The sequence below is a fragment of the Mobula birostris genome, chromosome 3, assembly GCF_030028105.1.
Source record: "Mobula birostris isolate sMobBir1 chromosome 3, sMobBir1.hap1, whole genome shotgun sequence".
In the NCBI taxonomy this organism is placed as follows: Eukaryota; Metazoa; Chordata; class Chondrichthyes; order Myliobatiformes; family Myliobatidae; genus Mobula; species Mobula birostris.
This window is the reverse complement of record NC_092372.1, coordinates 35,287,233-35,311,078: the sequence shown is the minus strand read 5'-3', so window position 1 is coordinate 35,311,078 and position 23,846 is coordinate 35,287,233. Positions and strand designations below refer to the sequence as shown.

Here is a 23,846-nt window from a genome sequence, read left to right as displayed (position 1 = left end):
TTAAGACTTTATCAAATCAGGAAAGTGATGTTGAAAAGCAGTGATTGCGAAGTGCTAGAGTCGAATGCCTTTAAAGTGCGCACATGCTATTATCGCAGAATGACTCCACACAATCCGGAGCCTCTGCTTCTTTCCGGGTCGGGTGATTGACAGCTCGGAGGAACGTGACACGGGGCGCAGCCGCGCGAGCCCGCGGGGCACGGGAAGGCGGTGACCTGCTGTTCCGAGGAAGGTTCTGGATTGGCCAGCCTCGTTGTGAGCTTAGAATGACGCGTCGCTGTTGCTGAGGGGCGTGACGCGGGAGGTTGAGGGAGGCTGGGGCCACTGAGTGACGGGAGAGAGTGAGTGAGGCACGGAGGTAGCGGCTGAAAATCCGCTCCAGGGCCAGATAACTGAGCACACACGCGGCGTGAAGAGGGAAGCTGATCGGCGATGGCGTCGGGAGGAGAGTGAGTTAACACGGGGGCGGGGGCGTGCATTGGGGGAGCTGATGTCTGCTCCCACCCTCTCCCCTTCCCTCCGTCTTTGAAGACCGGTAGGCCTTAGGCTTCTGCTGGTTCACTGCAGTAGACAGTAGGGAGGGGGAAGGGAGAAGGAGGGCCGTCCAATTTCCCTGTGTCATTCCGGCCTAGCTGCCAGCGCTGCGCGGGGCTGGCGAGTTGATGCCCAGTTTCCCCGAGTGTATGGTTTATTTTCTCGGTGGGCTTGCGGCGAAGATGCGGTCAAGTCCGTCCGCAGTTTGCTTGCGGCAATTTGATTCTTCCCGGTCACCAGGATGAGTCTTTTTTGTAAGGGCCTAGTTCGCCGTATTTTCCGGGTTGCTGCTTGGCATCTTCCAAACAACCGAGATCAATGGAATACAATTTAATTGACTTCTGCCATTATCTCAATCCCATTACCCAGCACTGAGAATCGGCATTAGTGAATAAGCAAACGCCCAGCCGTAATGTTATTCCTGTCGCTTGACGTTTAAAATGTGACATGCACTGATCGACGGAAGTAATTAGAACAGACAATAGAAATAATTAATTGCAGTTTGTTTTATTGATAATCTGCTTTTGTAATTTCTCAAGAATGGGCCTGTCACTATGATATTGGTCAATCAGCGTTCATATTTTAATTATACAATGGAAATGGGGGTACTGTATATAGTACACTTGTACCTCATTTTTGTTGTTAATTATGTTTGCTAATATCATACATTTTTAGGCTGTGGGCCTTTCATGTTTTGAACTAAAGATGTTCGGTTGTGTGTCCTGTAATTGTATGATTGTACATGCACACACATAAAAGGACATGGAACACTTCGATAAATTATGGCAACAATATATTACATATGCAGCAGGGAATCACTAGAAGGTTAAAGGTTAACTTACTTTTCCAGGGTTGTATATCTGAGCATGTTGAAACTGTCTGCTGTGTGGGCATATCTTAGTACCTGGTTGTTTTCCTATTTGGTGAATATCATCATTATTTGTAATCATGGTAATTCTAGTTCTTTAGCAAAGTTTATCTGTAACCATTTCCATAAGAAATTCTACTCAAACATTAATCCTATATTATATATCCTGTGTTGTGTGTCTGGGTTTACCACATTAGCTATACAATTGCTTGCAAACCCATTCAAAGTAGAAGTCCCTTGTGCACGGATATAATACGTATCACACCACATTTTCAGGATAATGTATCTGTCATGTTATTGGATTTTTGTGGTTTTGATATTCATATTACCTTGACATTTCCACTTCCATTTTCTTGATAAGTTTTCTGGAGTAAAGTTGAGGTCTATAATTCCAAATTCTCATTTGAATTAGGTAAAGCTGTTTTAAAGTAATTGTTAAGTTGCTCAATAACTTGCACAAAGAAACAAAAAATGCTCCTTTCCTTGAGAGGGGAGTCCAAATCCAGGGGACAGATTAAGAATGGAAGGGGAAAAATTTAAAGGGACTTGAAGGGCAACTTTTTCCACACAGGATGGTGAGTGTATGGAGTAAGTTGCCAGGGGAAGTGTTTGAGGCAGGTACAAAAGTACTATTTCTGAAGCACTTGGATAGGTTCATGGAGGGGCGGGTCTTGGAGGGATATGTGATGAATGCCGGAAATTGGGACCTTTGTACAGACTCCCTGCCGAAAGGCATGTCCCTGTGCTTTATTGCTGTACTGCTCAGTGCTGGAAATGCTGAGCAGGCCATGCTGAGGATTCCCACCACCTTTGTTTCAGATAATCCAGTTTCAGTAATTTTTTAAATATTTTGATATTGGCAGTAACATGAATGAAACAGCTTTTGTATTTTTTTCTTTGTTTAATTTTTTGCTTTTGATTTATTTTCAAGCCAGTAATAGTGTAAGATTTTTAACTCCTTTTAATATAGAAAATAGGTGCAGGAGTAGGCCATTCGGCCCTTCGAGCCTGCACCGCCATTTATTATGATCATGGCTGATCATCCAACTCAGAACCCCGCCCCAGCCTTCCCTCCATACCCCCTGACCCCCGTAACCACAAGGGCCATATCTAACTCCCTCTTAAATATAGCCAATGAACTGGCCTCAACTGTTTCCTGTGGCAGAGAATTCCACAGATTCACCACTCTCTGTGTGAAGAAGTTTTTCCTAATCTCGGTCCTAAAAGCCTTCCCCTCTATCCTCAAACTGTGACCCCTCATTCTGGACTTCCCCAACATCAGGAACAATCTTCCTGCATCTAGCCTGTCCAATCCCTTTAGGATCTTATACGTTTCAATCAGATCCCCCCTCAATCTTCTAAATTCCAACGAGTACAAGCCCAGTTCATCCAGTCTTTCTTCATATGAAAGTCCTGCCATCCCAGGAATCAATCTGGTGAACCTTCTTTGTACTCCCTCTATGGCAAGGATGTCTTTCCTCAGATTAGGGGACCAAAACTGCACACAATACTCCAGGTGTGGTCTCACCAAGGCCTTGTACAACTGCAGTAGTACCTCCCTGCTCCTGTACTCGAATCCTCTCGCTATAAATGCCAGCATACCATTCGCCTTCTTCACCGCCTGCTGTACCTGCATGCCCACTTTCAATGACTGGTGTATAATGACACCCAGGTCTCGTTGCACCTCCCCTTTTCCTAATCGGCCACCATTCAGATAATCTGTTTTCCTATTTTTGCCACCAAAGTGGATAACTTCACATTTATCCACATTAAATTGCATCTGCCATGAATTTGCCCACTCACCCAACCTATCCAAGTCACCCTGCATCCTCTTAGCATCCTCCTCACAGCTAACACTGCCACCCAGCTTCGTGTCATCTGCAAACTTGGAGATGCTGCATTTAATTCCCTCATCCAAGTCATTAATATATATTGTAAACAACTGGGGTCCCAGCACTGAGCCTTGCGGTACCCCACTAGTCACCGCCTGCTATTCTGAAAAGGTCCTATTTATTCCCACTCTTTGCTTCCTGTCTGCTAACCAACTCTCCACCCACACCAATACCTTACCCCCAATACCGTGTGCTTTAAGTTTGCACACTAATCTCCTGTGTGGGACCTTGTCAAAAGCCTTCTGAAAATCCAAATATACCACATCCACTGGTTCTCCCCTATCCACTCTACTAGTTACATCCTCAAAAAATTCTATGAGATTCGTCAGACATGATTTTCCTTTCACAAATCCATGCTGACTTTGTCGGATCATTTCACCGCTTTCCAAATGTGCTGTTATCACATCCTTGATAACTGACTCCAGCAGTTTCCCCACCACGAATATAACTATTATTCTTTCAGTTGTTCTGAGTCAAGGGTGAATGACTTCTCGATAGCAACAACTGTTCAGTTATGAGAGTCAAGAACTAGTAGCAGAGGGAACTGGAATAATATTTATAATTCTCGATTTGCTTCTTTGGTAAATCCTTTGGTAGTCTACACTATTTCTTCATATGGCTTTCAACCTTCTCAAATGGCCCAAATCTCCTAATTTTGTTCCCATTCTCAACCATCATTGTTAGAAAAAAGAGCATTATCTTGAAATTGCAGAGAGATCTGGGTTTCCTATTATATCACAAAAAGCTAGTGTTCAGGTTCTTATGGAAAGTAACAATGTTGTATTTTTTTATATGATGGGGATTGAACACAATTAGGAATGTTATGTAAGGTGTCAGAGAAGACTTACTAGAATGATACACGAGTTACAGGTTGTTTTGAGGGAAGATGTTAGTGTGTAAATTTGGAAGAGTAAAAGGGAACTTGATTGAAACATAGAATACTAAGAGATCAGTTATGGAAATGAAGAGAATGTTCTCATTTCTAGTTTTAACATTTCCCAGAATTAAGACAGAAATTATGTGAATTTTTTTTTTGGAATTTGATTCTTTGGAACTTGGTCCATGAAAAGGTTGTGGAAGAGGTAGGTGCCTGATTACTTTCTGAGGCAGGGAAGCTAAATGTTATTAAGGATAAGCAGGAATGTTGAGTGAGGTTATAACCTGATCAGCTGTGAATTTGAATAACAGCAGACTTCAGGAACTCCTGCTTTTGATCTGTTCGACTCCTGCAACTCATGATCTTTCTGTTGATCACCCCTAATGTTGGTTGCTTTGCCTTTGTTAACCAGGTTATGGAATTCACTTTTTTGATCATTACTCCTTTTAAAGTCTAACTCTGATCAACCAACCTTTGGTAATTTGTTCTTGAATCTCCTTTTGTACTGTAGATCCAAATTAGGTGAAAGGTATTAATTTAGAAAAGTCATTGTTTAAAATCTTTTATGGAGAGCTTTTGGATTTATCATTTCGTGAAGAGCATTTTGGTTACAGCAAAGACTTGGTGAAAACAACAAATTATTAGGTTTAGAGCAAGAATTGTTGACATATCAGATTGAGACCAGTCTTGATGCAGGGTTTCCACCTGACAAGTCATTTCTTCCCCCCCCCCCACACTACATGTCTCCCACCATCACAGATGTTGCTTGACCTGCTGAATTCTTGCTGTCAACCACTGTCTCTTGTGTCTGAATTTGACATGTAACTTTGTATCTTTTGCCTCTAAGCAGTGGAGTTTGAATTGGTTGATTTTCAGCTGTATTAATGTGATGAAATTTTCTGCATGGAATGCATTCCAAAGTTTTTTCCTTGTTCAGTACGTGTGACTTATCGATGTTCTAGAAGTGGCTCTGCCTGTGGAAATCAGTTTTTTTTAGGGTTATCTCCCTTTGCTGATTTGTCTCTTGAAATTTTTTTGCATCTGGAGACATCAGAACATTTTGGAACAGGGAGTGAAATGATTCCTGCTGATGGGGATGGGCCAAATATTTCATATGTTGCTCTAGGTATAAAATGATAAAGGATATAGTGGGATCGTAATCACACTGGATGAAGATTAACTTAATGTAAGTAATTGGAAACAACCCTGCATTTGAGTGCTAAATATATAGCCTGGTATCTCAATTAGTCCTACATGGTTCAATGTAGGACTAAGGGACTAAAGCATGGACTCTTCAGTGATTAGAAAGACTGTTCAGTTCATATTAAAGTAATGATGATTTTTTGGTGCTGTAATGTATTGGTATTATTACACTTACTATTTTAAGTGAAAATTGAAGTGCTTTGGATTCCTTGGCAGTAACATAACAGAAACTGTCCTGGGACCAGCACAAAGTGTCATCACATAGGCGGCTCGACAGTGCCTCTACTTTCTTAGAAGTTTGTGTAGATACAGCATGTCACTAAAAACTTTAACAAACTTCTATGAATAGAGACTGGAGATCATCTTAACTGGTTACATCAAGGTTGGTATAGAAACACAAATGCCCAGGAGTGGAAAAGACTACAGAAAATGGTGGACACAGCTCAGTCCCCCCACCACTGTATACATTTACATAGAACGCAGTAACAAGAAAACGGCATCCATCATCAAAGATTCTGCCATCCACCCTCTTCTCACTATTACCATTGGGCAGGAAGCTTTAGGTCCCACAATAGTAGGCTGTTGCCTTACAGCCATCAGTCTCCTGAATGGTGTAAATAACTTCAGTCACTACTGTTATGAACTGTTCTACGATCTACAGAATCTATTTCAAGTATTCTTTATGACTCATGTACTTGATATTATTTTTCATTTGCACAGTTTGTCTTTTGTACATTGGTTGTCCTGCCGAAGGGTTTTGGCCCGAAACGTCGATTGTACTTTTTTCCATAGATACTGCCTGGCTTGCTGAGTTCCTCCAGCTCTTTGTGTGGGTTGTTTTAGTATTTGTCTATAATGTATGGTTTTCATAAATTCTATTGTATGTTTTTCTTCTGAATACCTGCAATAAAGTTAATCTCAAGGTAGTATATGGTAACATGCATAGTTTGATGATAAAACTTACGTTGAACTTTAGGGGTTCATTATTACAAAGAATGATTTTTTAGGCTTGGTTCGAACAGCACTTTGCCAGAGTTTTTTCACTGAATAGGTTTTCATTCTTTGAAAGGAAGTGTGTTAAAATGGAAACTGAAACAATAGAAGATAAAAAATTTTGTAATTTTAAGGGCTTGCTTGTAGCTTTGTAAATATATTTCAAGTCTGAAAGAATAAAATAAGTTGGCCATTGTGAGCAGACAAGGGGAGAGTGAATGATGCAAGTGATGGTGCCAGCATTGTGTGGGGCATGGCAAATTACATCTGAAGAGCAAAAATAAACTGAAACTGTGAGATGAAAGACTGGACTGAGTATTTGAAATGTTTGAATCTTTTGGCTAGAAAGTGACTTGTGAAAGATAAGGTACTATTTTTCATACTTGTATACTAGCATGATTCGGATGGGAACATTTTGTGTATTTTACAGAAAGCTGGGTACTGCTAGGATACTTATAAATTGGAAAAACAACTATTTTCAGGTTAAGCTGAGCGATTAAACAGCTGGACTTAAAAGAGAATGCTAAGTTAATATACTAAAATAGAAATGTGAGCATACAAAATTAGTGGGAAGTATGTAAATAGTGTGTGGTTTTAGGAGTCTTTTCAACTGAATGACCAGGCACTTAGACAAAGGTAGATGTTAGTTTCATATTCTTCTTTACAAAGGAGTTGACCCAAAGCTTTGATGTGAAACTGCTGGCAATTAATTTTTGTAACTGTGAGAATTTGCATATTCACACATACTTGCTTGGAGGTCCCAAACTGCCATATGGCTGATCAGTATTGCCATGCTGACTGTTCTCCAAAATTAGAAACTGCGTGGAGTGTCCACAGTTATGCTGGGAAGTCAGTCATCTGGATTTGCAGATTAATCAGTTCAGGAACAACTGAAAAAAGTTTCAAGAATTTAGTGTTTTTAATATTGGAAGTTCGAAAGCTTTGGAATATTTGTGTGATACAGATACAGGTTTCCCCCGCTATCCAAAGGTAAAGCGTTCCTATGAAACGGTTCGTAAGCCAAAATGTCGTAAAGCGAAGAAGAAATTACCATTTATTTATATAGGAAAATTTTGTGAGCGTTCGCAGACCCAAAAAATAACCTACCAAATCATGCCAAATAACACATAAAACCTAAGATAACAGTAACATATAGTAAAAGCAGAAATGATATGCTAAATACACAGCCTATTTAAAGTAGAAATACTTTCCCACAATCATTACTGCATTGTTCTCCGTAGCAAAAATCTCACGCAAGCGCCGTCGGCAGAAAATCTCACGCAAGTGCTGTTGGCAAAAACACGGCACAAGCGCTCTCCAGTAACCTTTAAGCTATGAAGCTGCCAAATCATATCAAATAACACGTAAAAATACACAGCCTATGTAAAGTAGAAATAATGTATGTACAGTGTAGTTTCACTTACCGGAATTGGGACAGCGCCAAGCACACATGATGATGATGTATTAGGCTGAGTCGTCGCAGGTTGGGGTGGTGCAGTGGCCCCCACCCTCCAGGCCACCAACGGATACCGATCTGTGAAGCATGCAGGGGTCCAGCGGTAGCCGGGAGGCACACAGCACGTCTTTAAGAAAAAAGCCGAAACAAACATGCTAATTAATTTGGTGCCGCCCGGCACGTAATTGTCAGCCCAGATCAGTGCCGATTTCCGATTGCGTCGTCTCTGATCTGGGCCGACAATTATTTGTCGGGTGGCACCTAATTAATTAGCATGTTTATTTTGGCTTGTTTCTTAAAGATGTGCTGTGTGCCTCCCGGCTACCACTGCATTCTCCGCGAATCGGTATCTGTCTGTGGCCCGGGGGTTGGGGTGATGGGACACTGAGGTGTCATCTCATCGTCGTCTGTTTCCATTAGGGCAGGCAGCTCATCTTCTCCTATGACTGCCCGCCTCGATGTCGAAGGTCGAGGTTCGTCGTCTGCTGTGGTTGATGTGGAAGGCTTGCTTGATTGCTGAGCCTTGCACATTTTTCTATCACACAGTTCTTTGTAAGGATTCAAACCATCTTGCAAATACTCCCTAAACCTATGTACCCTTTCAAAATTAAAGTCATACTTTATCATTGCAGCGAAAATCTCACGTAGTTGCCTCACGTTCAGTTCGCTACTGCATTCGGTTTCAATTGTTATCCTTTTTTCTTCCAATTGCATCAGCTCTTCGTCTATCAGTTCTTGGTCATGGGATGCCAAAACCTCTTCAACATTTTGTTCGTCAGCTTCCACAAGCCAAACTCACTTTGTCCTTACTTCGTTCACCACAATTGAAACACTTAATTGTGTCTAGTTTTACACTAAGTGTAACACCCTTATGAGCTCTTTTAGGCTTTTCCGATACCATAGAACTTATCTTGCAAAGGACTGCTCACAAGTACGTGTTTAAGCAATGCCAGCGAGAATGCAGTTCCGAATCTGGGGGAGAGCGGCTGCTCGGGACGCGTGCTGCCTTTTATCGCCCACTGATTTTTTTCGTAACAGTGAAAACACCTTCTGAAAGCGAAAACAGAGTACTAATGTAGGTCTTTCGTAAAAGTGCGGTTTTGTAAAGCGAACGTTGGAAAAGCGGTGGACACTTGTACTTCTAAACATCCATGCTGATTGACAGCATCGACTATCGTTCCTTTAAGCTAGGTTCAATCAACACTTTTCCAGAGTTTAGCTGGCTGTCAAAAGTATTTCTGTGAAATTTCTAATTGAAATGCCATTTGTGCCATTAACAGCTGATGTTTAAGGTTCAAACTGACTTTGGGGACTGAGCTGTCTCTGGGAAATGAAGTGTTTTGGATGCATTTTTCCCCCCAGACTTTGTATGTATTTAAGGCAGAAGAAATGAATTAGGCCATTTGGTCCATTGAGTCTGCTCTGCTGTTCCATCATGGCTGATTTATTTTCTCTATCAACTCCATTCTCCTGCCTTCCTGAAACCTTTAACCCTCTTACTAATCAAGAAACTATCAAACCTCTGCTTTAATTATACCAAAAGACTTGCCCTCCAGAGTCATCTGTGGCGATGAATTCCACAGATTCACCACCATTTGGTAAAGAAATTCCTCCTCATTTCTATTCTAAGGAGATCTTGAATTCTGAGACTGTTTATCTCGTCCTAGACACTCTCACTATTGAAAACATCCTCTCCATGTGCATTCTGTTTAGGCCTTTCAATATCACCGAACAGCCAATTTTTTTGAAAGTGTTGCTTCCTCAGAAATTTCCTTTGGTTATGATAGACTGTTGAATCTGAACACAAATGCGATTTCAGATTACTTATATCACATACAAATTTGAAGAAACAAGAAATTAACTTTTGAATATAATGCATTTAATTGCATAAATGGTGTTTGTTTTGCATTAGTTCAACTGTTGAAAAATGTCTTGTTGATTGTTTGTACTCAGTGTTTGAGGTTTCTTGCTTAAGTGTCCAACAATAATGAGCCAGTGCTGATGGATTCCAATTGCCCGGATGCTGCTTCTTCATGACTGTAGTTCCTGGTGAAGCCTTTCACCATGCTCATCACTGACAGCACCAAGATTTGCAGGGAAGAAGTCTAAATGGGAATGTAGATAATGAATCTTTTGTGACATGTTGCACTTCATGGTTTTGTATGTTTGAAGCATGTTGTCAACTAGCTACATGCAGTATGGTGCTCTGTAGTTGCCAAGAAGGTTTTCAACAACATCCTTGATTGTATTCCATGTGATTTTCTTTGTTCCCTCTAGAAATTTTTTGAATTGCCTGTCATTGATGACCTGTTTGATTTGTGGACCAACAAAAATGCCTTCCTTAATCTTGGCATTAGTTATTTTGGGAAACATCTATCTCAAATATCAAAAGTTTGCAAATATCAAAAGTTGGCTAGAATTGGTTGGAAAAGAGCACTGGCAGGGATAACAACAGAACAGCAGTGCCTGGAATTTCTGGAAGCAATTCGGAAGACACAGGATACCTATATCCCGAAGAGGAAGAAGTATTACATGGCTGAGATTACATGGCTGACAAGAGAAGTCAAAGCCAACATGAAAGCCATAGAGAGGACATATAATAGAGCAAAGATTAGTGGGATGTTAAAGGATTGGGAAGCTTTTAAAAACCAACAGAAGACAACTTAAAAGAACATCATTAAGAAGGTGAAGATGGAATACAAAAGTAAGCTTGTCAATAATATTAGAGGATACTAACAGTTTCTTCAGATACATAAAGTGTAAAAGAGAGACGAGTGGATATTGGACTACTGGAAAACAATATCCCAGAGTAGTAATGGGAGACAGCGAAATAGAGGATAAACTGAATAAGCATTTTGCATCAGTCTTCACTAGTGGAATACACCATCAGTATGGTGGAAGTTCCAGGTGTCAGAGGGCATGAAGTGTGTGAAGTTACCATAATTAGAGAGAAGGTTCTTGGGAAGCTGAAAGGTCTGAAGGTTGGTAAGTCACCTGGACCAGATGGTGTACACCCCAGAGTTCTGAAAGAGGTGGCTGAAGAAATCTAGGAGGCATTAGTAATGATCTTTCAAGAATCACTAGATTCTGGAATGGTTCTGGAAGACTGGAAAACAGCAAATGTCACTCCACTCTTCAAGAAGGGAGAGAGGCAGAAAAAGGAAATTATAGGCCAGTTAGTCTGACCTCAGTGGTTGGGAAGATGTTGGAGTTGATTATTAAGGATGAGGTATCAGGGTACTTGGAAGCACATGATAAATTAGGCCGTATTCAACATGGTTTCCTCAAGGGAAAATTGTGCCTAATAAATCTGTTGGAATTCTTTGAAGTAACAAGCAGGATAGACAAAGGAGAATTTGTTGATCTTGTGTACTTGGAGTTTCAGAGGGTCTTTGACAAGGTGCCAGACATCAGGTTGCTTAATAAGCTATGAGCCCATGGTATTACATGAAAGATTCTAGCATGGATAAGGCAGTGGCTGATTGGCAAGAGACAAAGAGTGGGAATAAAGGGAGCGAGTCTTATCTGGTTGGCTGCCGGTGACTAGTGGTGTTCCACAGGAGTCTGTTGAGACCAATTCTTTTTGTTATGTTAATTATTTGGGTGATGGAATTGATGGCTTTGTTGCAAAGTTTGCAGATGATATAAAGATGGCTGGAAGGGCAGGTAGCTTTGAGGAAGTAGAGAGGCTACAGAAGGACTTGGACGGAGTGGGAGAATGAGCAAAGAAATGGTAGATGGGGTACAGTGTTGGGAAGTGTATTGTCATGCACTTTGTTAGAAGAATTGAAAGGATTAACAGAGGTGTAAAGGGACTTGTGAAGGGTTCCCTGAAGGTTAATTTACAAGTTCGTCTGTGGTGAGGAAGGCAAATGCAATGTTGACATTCATTTAAAGACTTGAATGTAAAAGCAAGGATGTAATGTTGAGACTTGACACTGGTGAGGCCTTACTTGGAGCATTGTGAGCAGGTTTGGGCCCCTTATCTTTGAAAGGATGTGCTGAAACTGGAGAGGGTTCAAAGGAGGTTCACAAAAATGATTCCAGGATTGAATGACTTTTCATACGTAGAGTGTCTGATGGCTCTGGGCCTGTATTCACTAGAACTCAGAAGAACAAGGCTTGACCTCATTGAAACCTATCGAGTGGTGAAAGGCCTTGATAGGGTCGACGTGGAGTGGAGGTGAGGAAGAATTTCAAGTCAAGTCACTTTTTATTGTCATTTTGACCATAAACTGCTGGTTCAGTGCACAGTAAAAATGAAACAACGTTCCTTCAGGACCATGGTGCGACATGAAACAACACAAAAACTACACTAGACTACAGACCTACCCAGGATGACATAAAGTGCACAAAACAGTGCAAGGCAGTATAATAAATAATAAATAAGACAATAGGCACAGTAGAGGACAAATTACAATATAATGATGTAGATGTCAGTCTAGACTCTGGGTATTAAGGAGTCTGATGGCTTGGGGGAAGAAACTGTTGCACAGTCTGGTGGTGAGAGCCCGAATGCTTCGGTATCTTTTGCCAGATGGCAGGAGGGAGAAGAGTTTGTATGAGGGGAATGTGGGGTCCTTCACAATGCTGTTGGCTTTACGGGTGCAGCGTGTGGTGTAAATGTCTGTAATGGCGGGAAGAGAGACCACGATGATCTTCTCAGCTGACCTCACTCTCCGCTGCAGGGTCTTGTGATCCAAGACGGTGCAATTCCCAAACCAGGCAGTGATGCAGCGGCTCAGGATGCTCTCAATACAACCTCTGTAGAATGTGGTGAGGATGGCCAGAGAGAGTGGTGAATCTGTGGAATTCTTTGCCACAGGCAGCTGTGGAGGCCAAGTCTTAATGTATATTTAAGCCAGAGGTTGGTAGATTCTTGATTGGTCGTGGCATGAAGGTATACGAGGAGAAGGCAGGAGATTAGGGCTGAAAGGAAAATTGAATCAGCCATGATGAAATGACAGAGTAGACTTGATGGTCCAAATGGCCTAATTCTACTCCTCTATCTTATGGCCTTACGGAGTTTTGTTTGTAAAGCTGTGTTGATAACTGTGGACTTGCTGTATTGTGGTTGTCTCTTGAAGTTAGAGCTCTAAAGTGTAGACTTATAATTTTAGAAGAAAGACACCTCATAAAATAATTTGCATAATATTCCATATATAATTTTTTTTGCTGATTGGAAAATGCCAAGCCTATGTCCAAACTAATTTCTTGGTTAAAATGGAAGAGGGGTGAGACATACTGATAAGAAGGACTTCCATTTTTACTTAAGCAACACACATAAAATGCTGGTGGACCACAGCAGGCCAGACAGCATCCATAGGAAGAAGCACGGTCGACGTTTTGGGCCGAGACCCTTCGTCAGAACTAACTGAAAGAAGAGATAGTAAGAGATTTGAAAATTGGAGGGAGAGATCCGAAATGATAGGAGAAGACAGGAGGGGGAGGGATAGAGGTAAGAGCTGGAAAGTTGATGGGCAAAAGGGATACAAGGCTGGAGAAGGGAGAGGATCATGAGATGGGAGGCCTGGGGAGAAAGAAAGGAGGAGGGGAGTGCCAGAGGAAGATGGAGAGCAGGCAAGGAGTTACTGTGAGGGACAGAGAGAGGAAAAAGGAAAAAAATAAAAAATAAGGGATGGAGTAAGAATGGGAAGAGGGGCATTAACGGAAATTAGAGAAGTCAATGTTCATGCCATCAGGTTGGAGGCTACCCAGATGGAATATAAGGTGTTGTTTCTCCACCTGAGTGCGGCTTTGTCTTTACAGTAGAGGAGGCCGTGGATAGACATGTCATAATGGGAATGGGATGTGGAATTAAAATGTGTGGCCACTGGGAGATCCTGCTTTCTCTGGCAGACAGAGCGTTGGTGTTCAGCGAAACGGTCTCCCAGTCTGCGTTGGGTCTCACCAATATATAGAAGGCCGCATCGGCCGCAGTATATCACACCAGCCGACTCACAGGTGAAGTGACAGCATCTTATATTCCGTCTGGGTAGCCTCCAACCTGATGGCATGAACACTGACTTCTCTAACTCCGTTAGTGCCCCTCCTCCCGTTCTTACCCCATCCCTTTTTAAAATTTTTCTTTCCTTTTTTTCTCTTTTTTTCTCTCTCTCTGTCCCACTCACAATAACTCCTTGACTGCTCTCCATCTTCCTCTGGCGCTCCCCTCCCCCCCCCCCCTTTCTTTCTCCCCAAGCCTAACGTCCCATGATCCTCTCCCTTCTCCAGACTTGTATGCCTTTTGCTAATCAACTTCCCAGCTCTTAGCTCTATCCTTCCCCCTCCTGACTTCTCCTATCATTTCGGATCTCCCCCTCCCACTTTGAAATTTCTTACTATCTCTTCTTTCAGTTAGTCCTGACGAAGAGTCTTGGCCCGAAACGTCGACTGTGCATCTTCCTATGGATGCTGACTGTCCTGCTGCGTTCCACAAGCATTTTCTGTGTGTTGCTTGAATTTCCAGCATTGGCAGATTTCCTCGTGTTTCTATTTTTACTTGTATGAGCACTTTAATATATCCATAATTTCACTTGTGTGGAGGATGGAGACGGAGAATTGTTCGTTGCATTCAGAGAAGTCATGTCAACTTGCATGTGCATTAAGAAATGAGAGCTGGAAAAATACATTTTTATTCATTTAGCAACACACACAAAATGCTGGAGGAACTGAGCAGCTCAGGCTGCAGATATGGAGGGAAATGAACAGTTGACATTTCAGGCCAAGACCTGAAAAGGTGAGGGGAGGAGGAGTACAAGCTGGTTGCAAAATAGGTTGAGTCCAGGTGAGGAAGGTATGTGGGTGGGGGAAGGGGATTATGGGGAATGGTGTGAGAAGCTAGAAAGTGACAGATGGAAGAAGGGTCAAAGGAATCTGATCTCAGAGGACTGTAAGCCATTGAATAAAGTGTAGACAGGGAACCAGAGGGAGGTGATGGGTCAGTCATTCTCTGCAACTTCCACAATCTCCAGTGGGACCCCACCACCAGGCACATCTCTGCGACTACTTTGTCTACTTGTCTCTCCTCATTGATCTCCCTCCTGACATTTGTCCTTGCAACCATGCTAAGTGCAAATGTCATCCCCTACACCTCCTGCCTCGCCACCACAGTCGTTCTATGTGAGGTGGTACTTCATCTGCAAATCTGAGTCATTTATTGCATCTGGTGCTCCTGATGTATCCTGCTCTATGTTGGTGAGACCTAACACAGGTTGAGACACCACTTCACTGAGCACCTTTGCTCTGTCTGCTGCAACAGCAAGGATCTCCTGCTGCCTAGCCATTTCAGTTCTGCTTCCCATATACACATTTTTACACTACCTCCTCTACTGCCACAATGAAGCCAAATGCAGGTTGGAGGAGCACCATCTCATATTCTTTATTGGTAATCTCCAGCTTAATGGTATAAACATCAACTGTTCATTTCACTCCATTGATACTGTTTCCACCGCTGAGTTCCTCCAGCTTTGTGTGTGTTGTTCACGCTTTGTAGCATCTGCAGAATTTCTTGTCTGTACTTTTATTCATTAACTTTCTTCCACATGAATTCTGTAAGAGGTTTTTTTTATCATGCATCTGAAAGTTTTAGATGATTAGTGAATAGTGTGAGAGCAAATTTCAGTTATCTGAGCGGCTGTGGCATGGGGTTTGTCTGTAATTATACTGGAAAACATATATTAGCAATATCTGAATTTAAATTTGTGTAATGAGAGCCTGAAAGAGTGGTTTAAATTTTTTGGAATAACCTTTGTCAAAGTTATATAATGACTGTGATCATCAAAGCCAAAATTGGATCTTGATTCTTCAGTATTTGCTTAAAGCTGTATTTATTATTCTGTATATATTTATAACAGATATAGCAAGATTATTAAAGGCATTTGTAAATTGTTCCCTGGTGTTTCTTAGAAATATCAAATGTCCTCTTAGTTGTGTATTAAGCAATGCCTTTTGGATTGTTGGTCCTTAAAATACTGATGGTATTGAGTCTATCCTAAAATTTAATCACTGGAATCTATCATGGAAATGTAACGTATTATCAGCAATTTAATGTTATGATTGTACTAAAACAAAAATACTTCAGCTAATTTTTACTGATAATGGATTACCTTTTCAGACCAGTTCATTTACTGAATTTGTATTAAATGGTATTGTTGCAATTAAAGAATTTTCATTATATTTTTTATACTTTTTTTTATAGGTCTAAATCTGATGATTTATCAACTGCTATTCTGAAGCAGAAGCATCGACCTAATAGATTAATTGTCGATGAAGCAATTAATGAAGACAACAGTGTGGTTTCGCTGTCTCAGGTACGCAGTTGGAGCAAAGGTCTTTTAAGAACTAAAGCTAACACCTGTTTCATAATGTCCTTTTTATACCTTTTGTAGAATTTCTAGAATGGTATTTCAAAGGGGCTCTGCAGTGTTCAGTCTAAAGTGACCATGCATTATTTGTGACTTCAAATATTGTTTTACTTGGGAAGTGTTCAAACTAAACCTGTTAGTTGAGCCTTGTTCTACTTTCTCCTTGCTGGAAGCCAAGAAGTGAAAGTAATTTCCAGATATGGTAGATAAATATCTCGTGTTGGTTTTCTCTTCCCTTTCCCATTTCTCCCTCTACCACAACCAAATTATTCGTTCCAGGTGTGATTAAGTTTGATAGTAGTTTGAATTTAACTTAAACTACATAGTGCTTTCCATTTGAAATGTTAACTATTTCTCTTTCCGCAGACACTGGTTGACATGCTCAATTTTTTCCTGCCTTTTCTGTTATTATATTAGATTAATTAGCACGTGGCAATTTTAAAAAAAACATCCACTTTGAATCCCAATGAAGGATCTGGGCCCAAACTATCAGCTATTTGTTCCTTTCCATAGTTGCTGCCTGACCTGCTGTGTTTCTCCAGCATTTTGTGTTTGAGCCATTTTGATTTCCTTAGATCACTCTACGTTTGCATTATATTGGATGCTGGTACTATATGGAGACAAGTAAATAATTTTTGTATAAAACAAAAAATACTAAGCCTAAGCTCATGTACTGCCGTTTTATTATGTTTAACCAACTTTCGTAGGTTTGAGGTAGTATAGACTAGTAGGCTATTTTCAGTTTGTTTAGAAATTTAAGGTGTTGAATAATCTTCATATTTTGAAAACTGATCTATAATGCAGATTTTTTTGTGTTCATACTTTTCTCAAGAATTATCACATTTTCTGCTAATGGAGTAAAAAAAAACCTGAAGCTGATTTATATTAAGTACTCCAAAAGCCACCTTTTCATATAACAAAAGATTTTAATCTATCCCATTCTATGGTATTTTGAGGAAATCTTCAAGTTGGTATCACTGTTACTGCTGTGAAATTCTGGTTCACAGATGTTTGCAGTCTTTAAATTATTAAAATGCACATTGCCTGTGTTCCCTTTAGTTAAGCAATATTTAATACATATTTTTTTAAAAAACCTGGCAGTTGTATATCCCTTGTTGTGTATCTACAGTGGTGCTAGGAAGTTTGTGAACCCTGTAGAATTTTCTCTTTTTCTGCATAAATATAACCTAAAATGTCAGACCTTCATTTAAGTCCTAAAACTAGATAGAGAATCCAATTAAATAAATAAACAAACCCAAAAAAACCCATTATACTTCATTTATTTATTGAAGATAAATAAATGGTGAGTAGGTGGAATGGGCTGCCAGCAACAGTGGTGGAGGTGGATATGATAGGGTCTTTGGGAGACTTTTGGATAGGTACATGGAGCTTAGAAAAATAGAGGGCTGTGGGTAACCCTCGTAATTTCTAAGGTAGGGATATATTCGGCTCAACTTTGTGGGCCGAAGGGCCTGTATTGTGCTATAGGTTTTCTATGTTTCTATGTTTAAATGGTCCAATATTACATGTATTTGTTGGAAAAAGTATGTGAACCTTTTGCTTTCGTTAACTGGTGTGACCCCCTTGTACAGCAATAACTTCACCCAAATGTTTCTGGTAACTTGATCAGTCTTGCACATCGGCTTGGAGGAATTTGATGCCATTTCTCCTTACAAAACTGCTTTAATTCTGGGATGTTGGTGGGCTTCCTCCTTGCATAAACTGCTTGCTTCAGGTCCTTCCACAACATTTCTAGAGGATTACAGTCAGGATTTTGACTTGGCCATTCCAAAGCCTGAATTTTCTTTTGTTAACGAATCTGGCTACTCTGTTGTTGATTTACTCTTGTCTTTTGGATTATTGTCTTGTTGCATATTCCAACTTCTATTAAGCTACGGGTGACAGACTGTAAAATGTCTTGATAAATTTTGAATTCATTGTTCCTGCAACGATTGAAAGCTATCTAGGCCTTGAGACAGCAAAGCAGCCCCAAACCATGATGCTCCTTCCACCAAGCTTCACAATTGTTATGAGGTTTTGGTGTTGGTATGCAGTGTCATTTTTCATCCAAACAGCAATGTGCATTTCTGCCAACAAGTTCAACTTTGGTCTTGTCTGTCCACAGAACATTGTCTCAGAAACATTGTAGAACATCCAGGTGATCTTCTGCAAACTTGAGTGTGCAGCAATGTTTTTTTGGAGAGCAGTGGTTTCCTCTGCGGTGTCCTTCCAGGAACACCATTCTACAGTGTTTTTATTACAGTGGACGCATGAACAAAGACTTTAGCAAGTTCTTGAGATTTCTGCAGGTCTTTTGCATCACTCTTGGGTTCATTTTCACCTCCTTCAGAATTGCACGATGTGCTCTTGGTGTCATGTTTGCAGGATGTCCACTCTTAGGGAGAGTAGCAACAGTACTCAGTTTCCTCCATTTGTAGACAATTTCTCTTACTGGGACTGATGAACACTAAACTCTTTAGAAATGCCTTGGTAGCCTTTTCAAGCTTCATGCATCTCTACAATTCTAAGGTCCTCTGAAAAGGCATGGTGCACATAAACAGATCTTTCTTGAGAGGAGCAGGTTTTGTTAGAAATCTGGCTTTGTGTGTCTTTTTTTATATAGGGCAGGTCACCTTGACAACCCACACCTCCAATCTCATCTTACTGATTAGAACACCTGACTCCAAATAGCTTTTGTGGAAGGCATTACCCCGGAGGTTCATGTACTATTCCCAACAATCGTAATATTGAATCATTTTCTCAATAAATAATGAACAAGTATAATGTTTTCTGTGTTATTTAATTGGGCTCTCTTTATATATTTAGGACTTTCATGAAGACCTGATCACATTTTAGGTCATATTTATGCAGAGAAAGGGAAAATTCTACAGGGTTCACAAACTTCCTAGCACCACTGTTTACTAGAATTATGTACAAAGATTATTCAGTGCCTTTTGGGATGCTGGAGGTAGAAAATCCAAATTCTCCCACAACTAAAGCTAAACACAAACTTTATGTAGCGACTTCCAAATGTGATAAAATGGACATTAGATTGAAGATTTAAGTGATCGTGCAATGTGTTGAGCAAGGTGGTTTTCACTTGGTTTAATTTGCATTTAATGAGTGTTAATATTGTTCTAGCAGAGAATATTCTACAAAGTAATCTGTTTTTGTATTTGTTAAAGGTATGCCATAAAAGCTTATGTTTGCACTTGTGCATAATGCTCCTGCTCTTTAGGTCTGCACTTAACCACTGAAAGTGATATTACATTAGTTGCATAAAGTTATTTAATATTGCTAAAATTTAAATTTTCTTCAGTCTGGTTCTATAATTTCTTTGCTTTTTCTTCCTTATGCCTGTGTAACATAAGGGAGCAATATAACTGGAATAGTATTGCCTATTTATCTAATGTTCATTTTATTATGAAGCTAGCATATGTGAAATGAGCAGATTCCACACATCAAATAGTAATCAAAGAATGTTGAAGATGTACTGTGTCCATCATGAAGTAATTATTTGTGTTGAATGCTATGTTCTACTTAAATAGAGAATGTATATGTTAGAATTTCAGTTAAGGAATAATCTGCACTATGCTGTTTTTTTTTTACAAACGTTTGTAAATGTCAGGTTGTTTTCCAGTTTAATATTAAATCTTTTTGCTGGATCCCTGAACAAACCCTGAGATGCTGTGCATTGTTACTCTTCCAACTAATTGCAAACCATTGTCCACATGTTTCTCATCTGGCTAGTGTGCACAAACCCAATCTAAAGCAAGATCAACACTTTTCTTGTTGTTGTGATAATACAAAGTTTTAAAGTACGATAAATTCTAATCTGCTTTATTAGACTGTTAGATGCTTCTGGAATGAAAGTTTTCTATGTAGTTTTGAGATGTACAAAATTTTGAGCATCAAATATGCACTATTTAAATGGGGGAGAAATAGTTTATTGGAAGATAAATTGAAATACAGTAATGGACCTTTTTGGTGAAGTTGGCAGATAATGCATGACCTGAAATAGATATCATTTAAAAAATAATTGTTTAGTATATCATGACTTTATGTGATGCAGTTGTTATGTGTAAGAAATGAAGATCTCAAATCATTAAAACTTGTTTTCAAGTGAATGTTAAAGAAATGCTCATTCCAGCTTTTTTGGAAACTGTTCAGAAATCGTACTGCAGTTTCTTTACTTAAATGAAGACATATTGATAGTAAGTTATTTTTCTTGTTTGGAATTTCATCTTGCATCTTGTCTGGATAGCGGTAATGTGTAGCATGTGAGTGAGTATGTTTGGGCGATCTGCATGTTTCTGCCATTTTTGTAAATGGCTCAAATTTAATAGTTATGAAAGGCATTGTAACTGAGCGGCTAAGATAACAGTAGAGGCGCATAATGAAGATTCGTCAGCTGGAATAAAAAGAACCCCTATCAGGAAGTGAAACAATGAATCAAGAGTGTCATCAACAGCTTTTTGTAAGATTGATCCTATGCAGAAGGCATTTTGAAATTTCTGTTGGCTTATTTAGGTTGGGCATATGCCTGTGAGAGATGCACAAAAGTTGACTATGTTGCACCTGCTCCCCTATGTTTAAACTTGATTTGAATCTCTTCAGTTAAAGATTTTATCAAATTACACACGTTAACATTGCATGTGACTTTTAAGTGCCAGTTGTCGAGTTCTTTTTTCATTTATCTTTCTGAAGCAGCTTCTAACAATTCTGTAAATTAGTTTCAAACTTAAATAACACTCTGCTTTTGTAATATGCTAGGGACTCCAAACTCGTGGGGGAACCAAGAAAGGTGTTAAAATACATATCCAGTCATCTTCCTGTAAACAAGCAAGAAACATATTAAAGACAGCAAGTTCTACAGATGCTAGAAATCTTGAGTAGTACACGTAACGTGGAGGAATTCAGCAGGTCAAGCAGTTTCAGTGCAGGGGAATAAACAGTTGACAGTTTGGGTCAAGACCCTTCCATCAACTCTGAAGGCTCTTGCCTGAAACGTCAACTGTTTATTCCCCTCTATTGATGTTGCCTGAAAAGTATGTTAAGTAATTAAACAGAACTTGTTTTAGAACCTTAAAAGTTACAAATTCAAAGAAATGGAAATGGCATATAGCAAGTTTCTTAACTTCCTACAAAGCTGAAATTAATAAGCTGACCTGAAACTAACCCAGAATCTCTGTAAAGGTGAGTACCTTATTTAAATTTTAGTGAGGCTAACAGGTTTGGGAGAGCTGCTTGATCCTGTTAAAAACCATCTTGGCTACCGTAGTTAATGTTCTTCCCCTCTGAGTAGGCTTTGTCTGGTGGTGTGCTATAGCTTGGCAGTTTTGCTCCTTTCAATATTGAGGGGTTGCTTATTAGTTCCTGCAGCTTGGCATGAAGTCTAAGAGTGGTTTACCTTCCTTGCTGCCACAATGCTCTGTCAAAAATATGCTTTTTCATTGCCCAGCCTGAAGGCGTGGCCCCAGGTATACCAGAAGTTGCCATTGGCAAAGAGAGTCAGTGAAAACAATCAGAAGTTTTTTTTAATACTGAAAATATTTCTGAAGGTATTGCAAAATAGTAACTTCAAAATAGTTTTTGTTGAGATTTCTGCTAAAATAGTGCAGCTTCCATTTCCAGGCAATTGTATATGGCATGCTGTATGTGTGAAATGCTAAATTTCTCAGAGGAATTTTGGTTTTATAATTGTAATTCAACTCATCAGAGAAGTGCTCTCGTTTATAATTCTAAAGTCCAATCATGGTGCTTTGTAGAAATATTTCTAAGTGAATACAAATACAAGTAAAATAAAATTTAACTTGCCTGCACCCTATGTAGGTGATTGAGTTTTAATGAGCTGAATTTCTCCCTTTGTTGAAATTTATTTACTTAAATAAGCTTTTTTTTCAGTAACTGTTAGTTTCTAAACAACATTCTTGGCAATTTCTGTATTCCTTCCATAATTTGATCTTGCATAATCTGTTTTGTAGCCTCAACCTCAGACTTGCTTGTGTGATGTTTTGTGATAATTGTGAAAAGATTTAATGCCTTTTGCATTGGATGCTATTATTTAATGAATCAAACTCTTATCAATTTGACAGGCAAAGATGGATGAACTTCAGTTATTCAGGGGAGATACGGTATTGCTAAAAGGAAAGAAGAGAAGAGAGACAGTTTGTATTGTTCTGTCAGATGATACATGCTCGGATGAAAAAGTTCGCATGAACAGGGTTGTGCGCAACAACTTGAGAGTTAGACTGGGTGACATTGTAAGGTAAGAGTAGTTTTAAAAAGTTGGCACAACATCGTGGGCCAAAGGGCCTGTACTGTGCTTTACTGTTTTGTGTTCTAAGTGTTTATTGGAGAATGATGAAGCACAACTTCATTTGACTTAGTGTCTTGGTGTATTACAGCAAGGAAACTGGCCCTTTTTGCCCAATTCGTCCATGCCAACCACCATGGTGACCTGTAGTCCTACTTGTCAAAGATCCCTCTAAATCTCACCTGCCTGTGTAATTATTGAAATGTCATGCAAATGTTGTTATTGTCATGGCTTCGATGGCAGCTCACACTGTTTATGCGCCATTCTGTGGTGTTCCTTTGGCCCTTTTCACCATTTTGCCCTCTAGTTTTTAATTCCCTTTCCTTGGAATACAGGCCATGTGCATTCACCCTATCTGTACCCTCATGGTTTTATACACCTCTGACTTTACCTGTAATCTCCTACCCTCCAAGTAATTAAGTTCTTGCTTGCCCAGCATCTCCCTATCATTCAAACCCTTGCTTTGAGGGTGCTGTCAGGGCTCCTCTCTGTACTTTTTCCAGTTTAATTGTCTTTCCTATAACACAGTGACAAAACTATAATCAGTTTTAATCAACTATAGTATCACATCCCAGCATGATGTGACTTCACTGTTTTTTGAAAGTTTTATTCTTTTGTCTTCAGCATTCAGCCATGCCCAGATGTAAAATATGGCAAACGAATCCACGTACTTCCCATTGATGACACAGTTGAGGGTATTACTGGAAACTTATTTGAAGTTTATCTCAAACCCTATTTCCTGGAAGCTTATAGGCCAATAAGAAAAGGTGAGCTACGAGACAGTTTAATGATTTTCTGAATCTTCTAATTGTTCTCAGTAACTTGTCCTACTTTATTGACACTTTTTTTTTGGGATAGCAAAATGAAGTGTTATAAAGCAAATTAGAATATATATTTATTGCACAGATTTTGCAAGTGACTTGATGGCAGCTAATTTATTTATCTGTTTTACTCTAAAGGTGATATTTTCTTGGTTCGTGGTGGAATGCGTGCTGTGGAATTCAAAGTAGTGGAAACTGATCCAAGCCCATACTGTATAGTTGCTCCAGACACTGTAATCCACTGTGAGGGTGAACCCATCAAGCGCGAGGTATGCACAAGATCTGATAGGGATTAGGCATTGTGATTTGTGGGGAAAGCTTGTACAGAGAATGGGGTGCTTTAGTAATGTTCAAAACTTTGTCAGCTGATTGATAAATTACTACAGCTATCTAGATGCCTTACCAGCTTAGAATGTTTGTGAAATGGATATGGGTTTGTTTATTTCAATTTATTTGTATGTTTATTTAATTTTGGTGTAGTTTTATGTTGTCATTGAGGACAGTGAGAAACCTTAGGATG

The 23,846-nt window shown here is 39.8% G+C and overlaps 1 protein-coding gene across 2 annotated transcripts in view; it reads left to right on the top strand.

Moving 5' to 3' along the window:
- Positions 1–294: 294 nt before the first annotated feature.
- vcp (valosin containing protein) overlaps positions 295–23,846 on the top strand; it is a 44,410-nt gene continuing 20,858 nt past the window's right edge. Inside the window, exons 1-5 of one of the 2 annotated variants that reach the window (XM_072252466.1) lie at positions 295–449; positions 16,024–16,135; positions 22,285–22,457; positions 23,130–23,272; positions 23,465–23,595. In XM_072252466.1, the coding sequence (XP_072108567.1) occupies positions 433–449; positions 16,024–16,135; positions 22,285–22,457; positions 23,130–23,272; positions 23,465–23,595 (576 nt within the window). In that variant the 5' untranslated portion in view covers positions 295–432. The remainder of the gene's footprint in view (positions 450–16,023; positions 16,136–22,284; positions 22,458–23,129; positions 23,273–23,464; positions 23,596–23,846) is intronic. The other variant, XM_072252465.1, reaches the window with a different exon arrangement.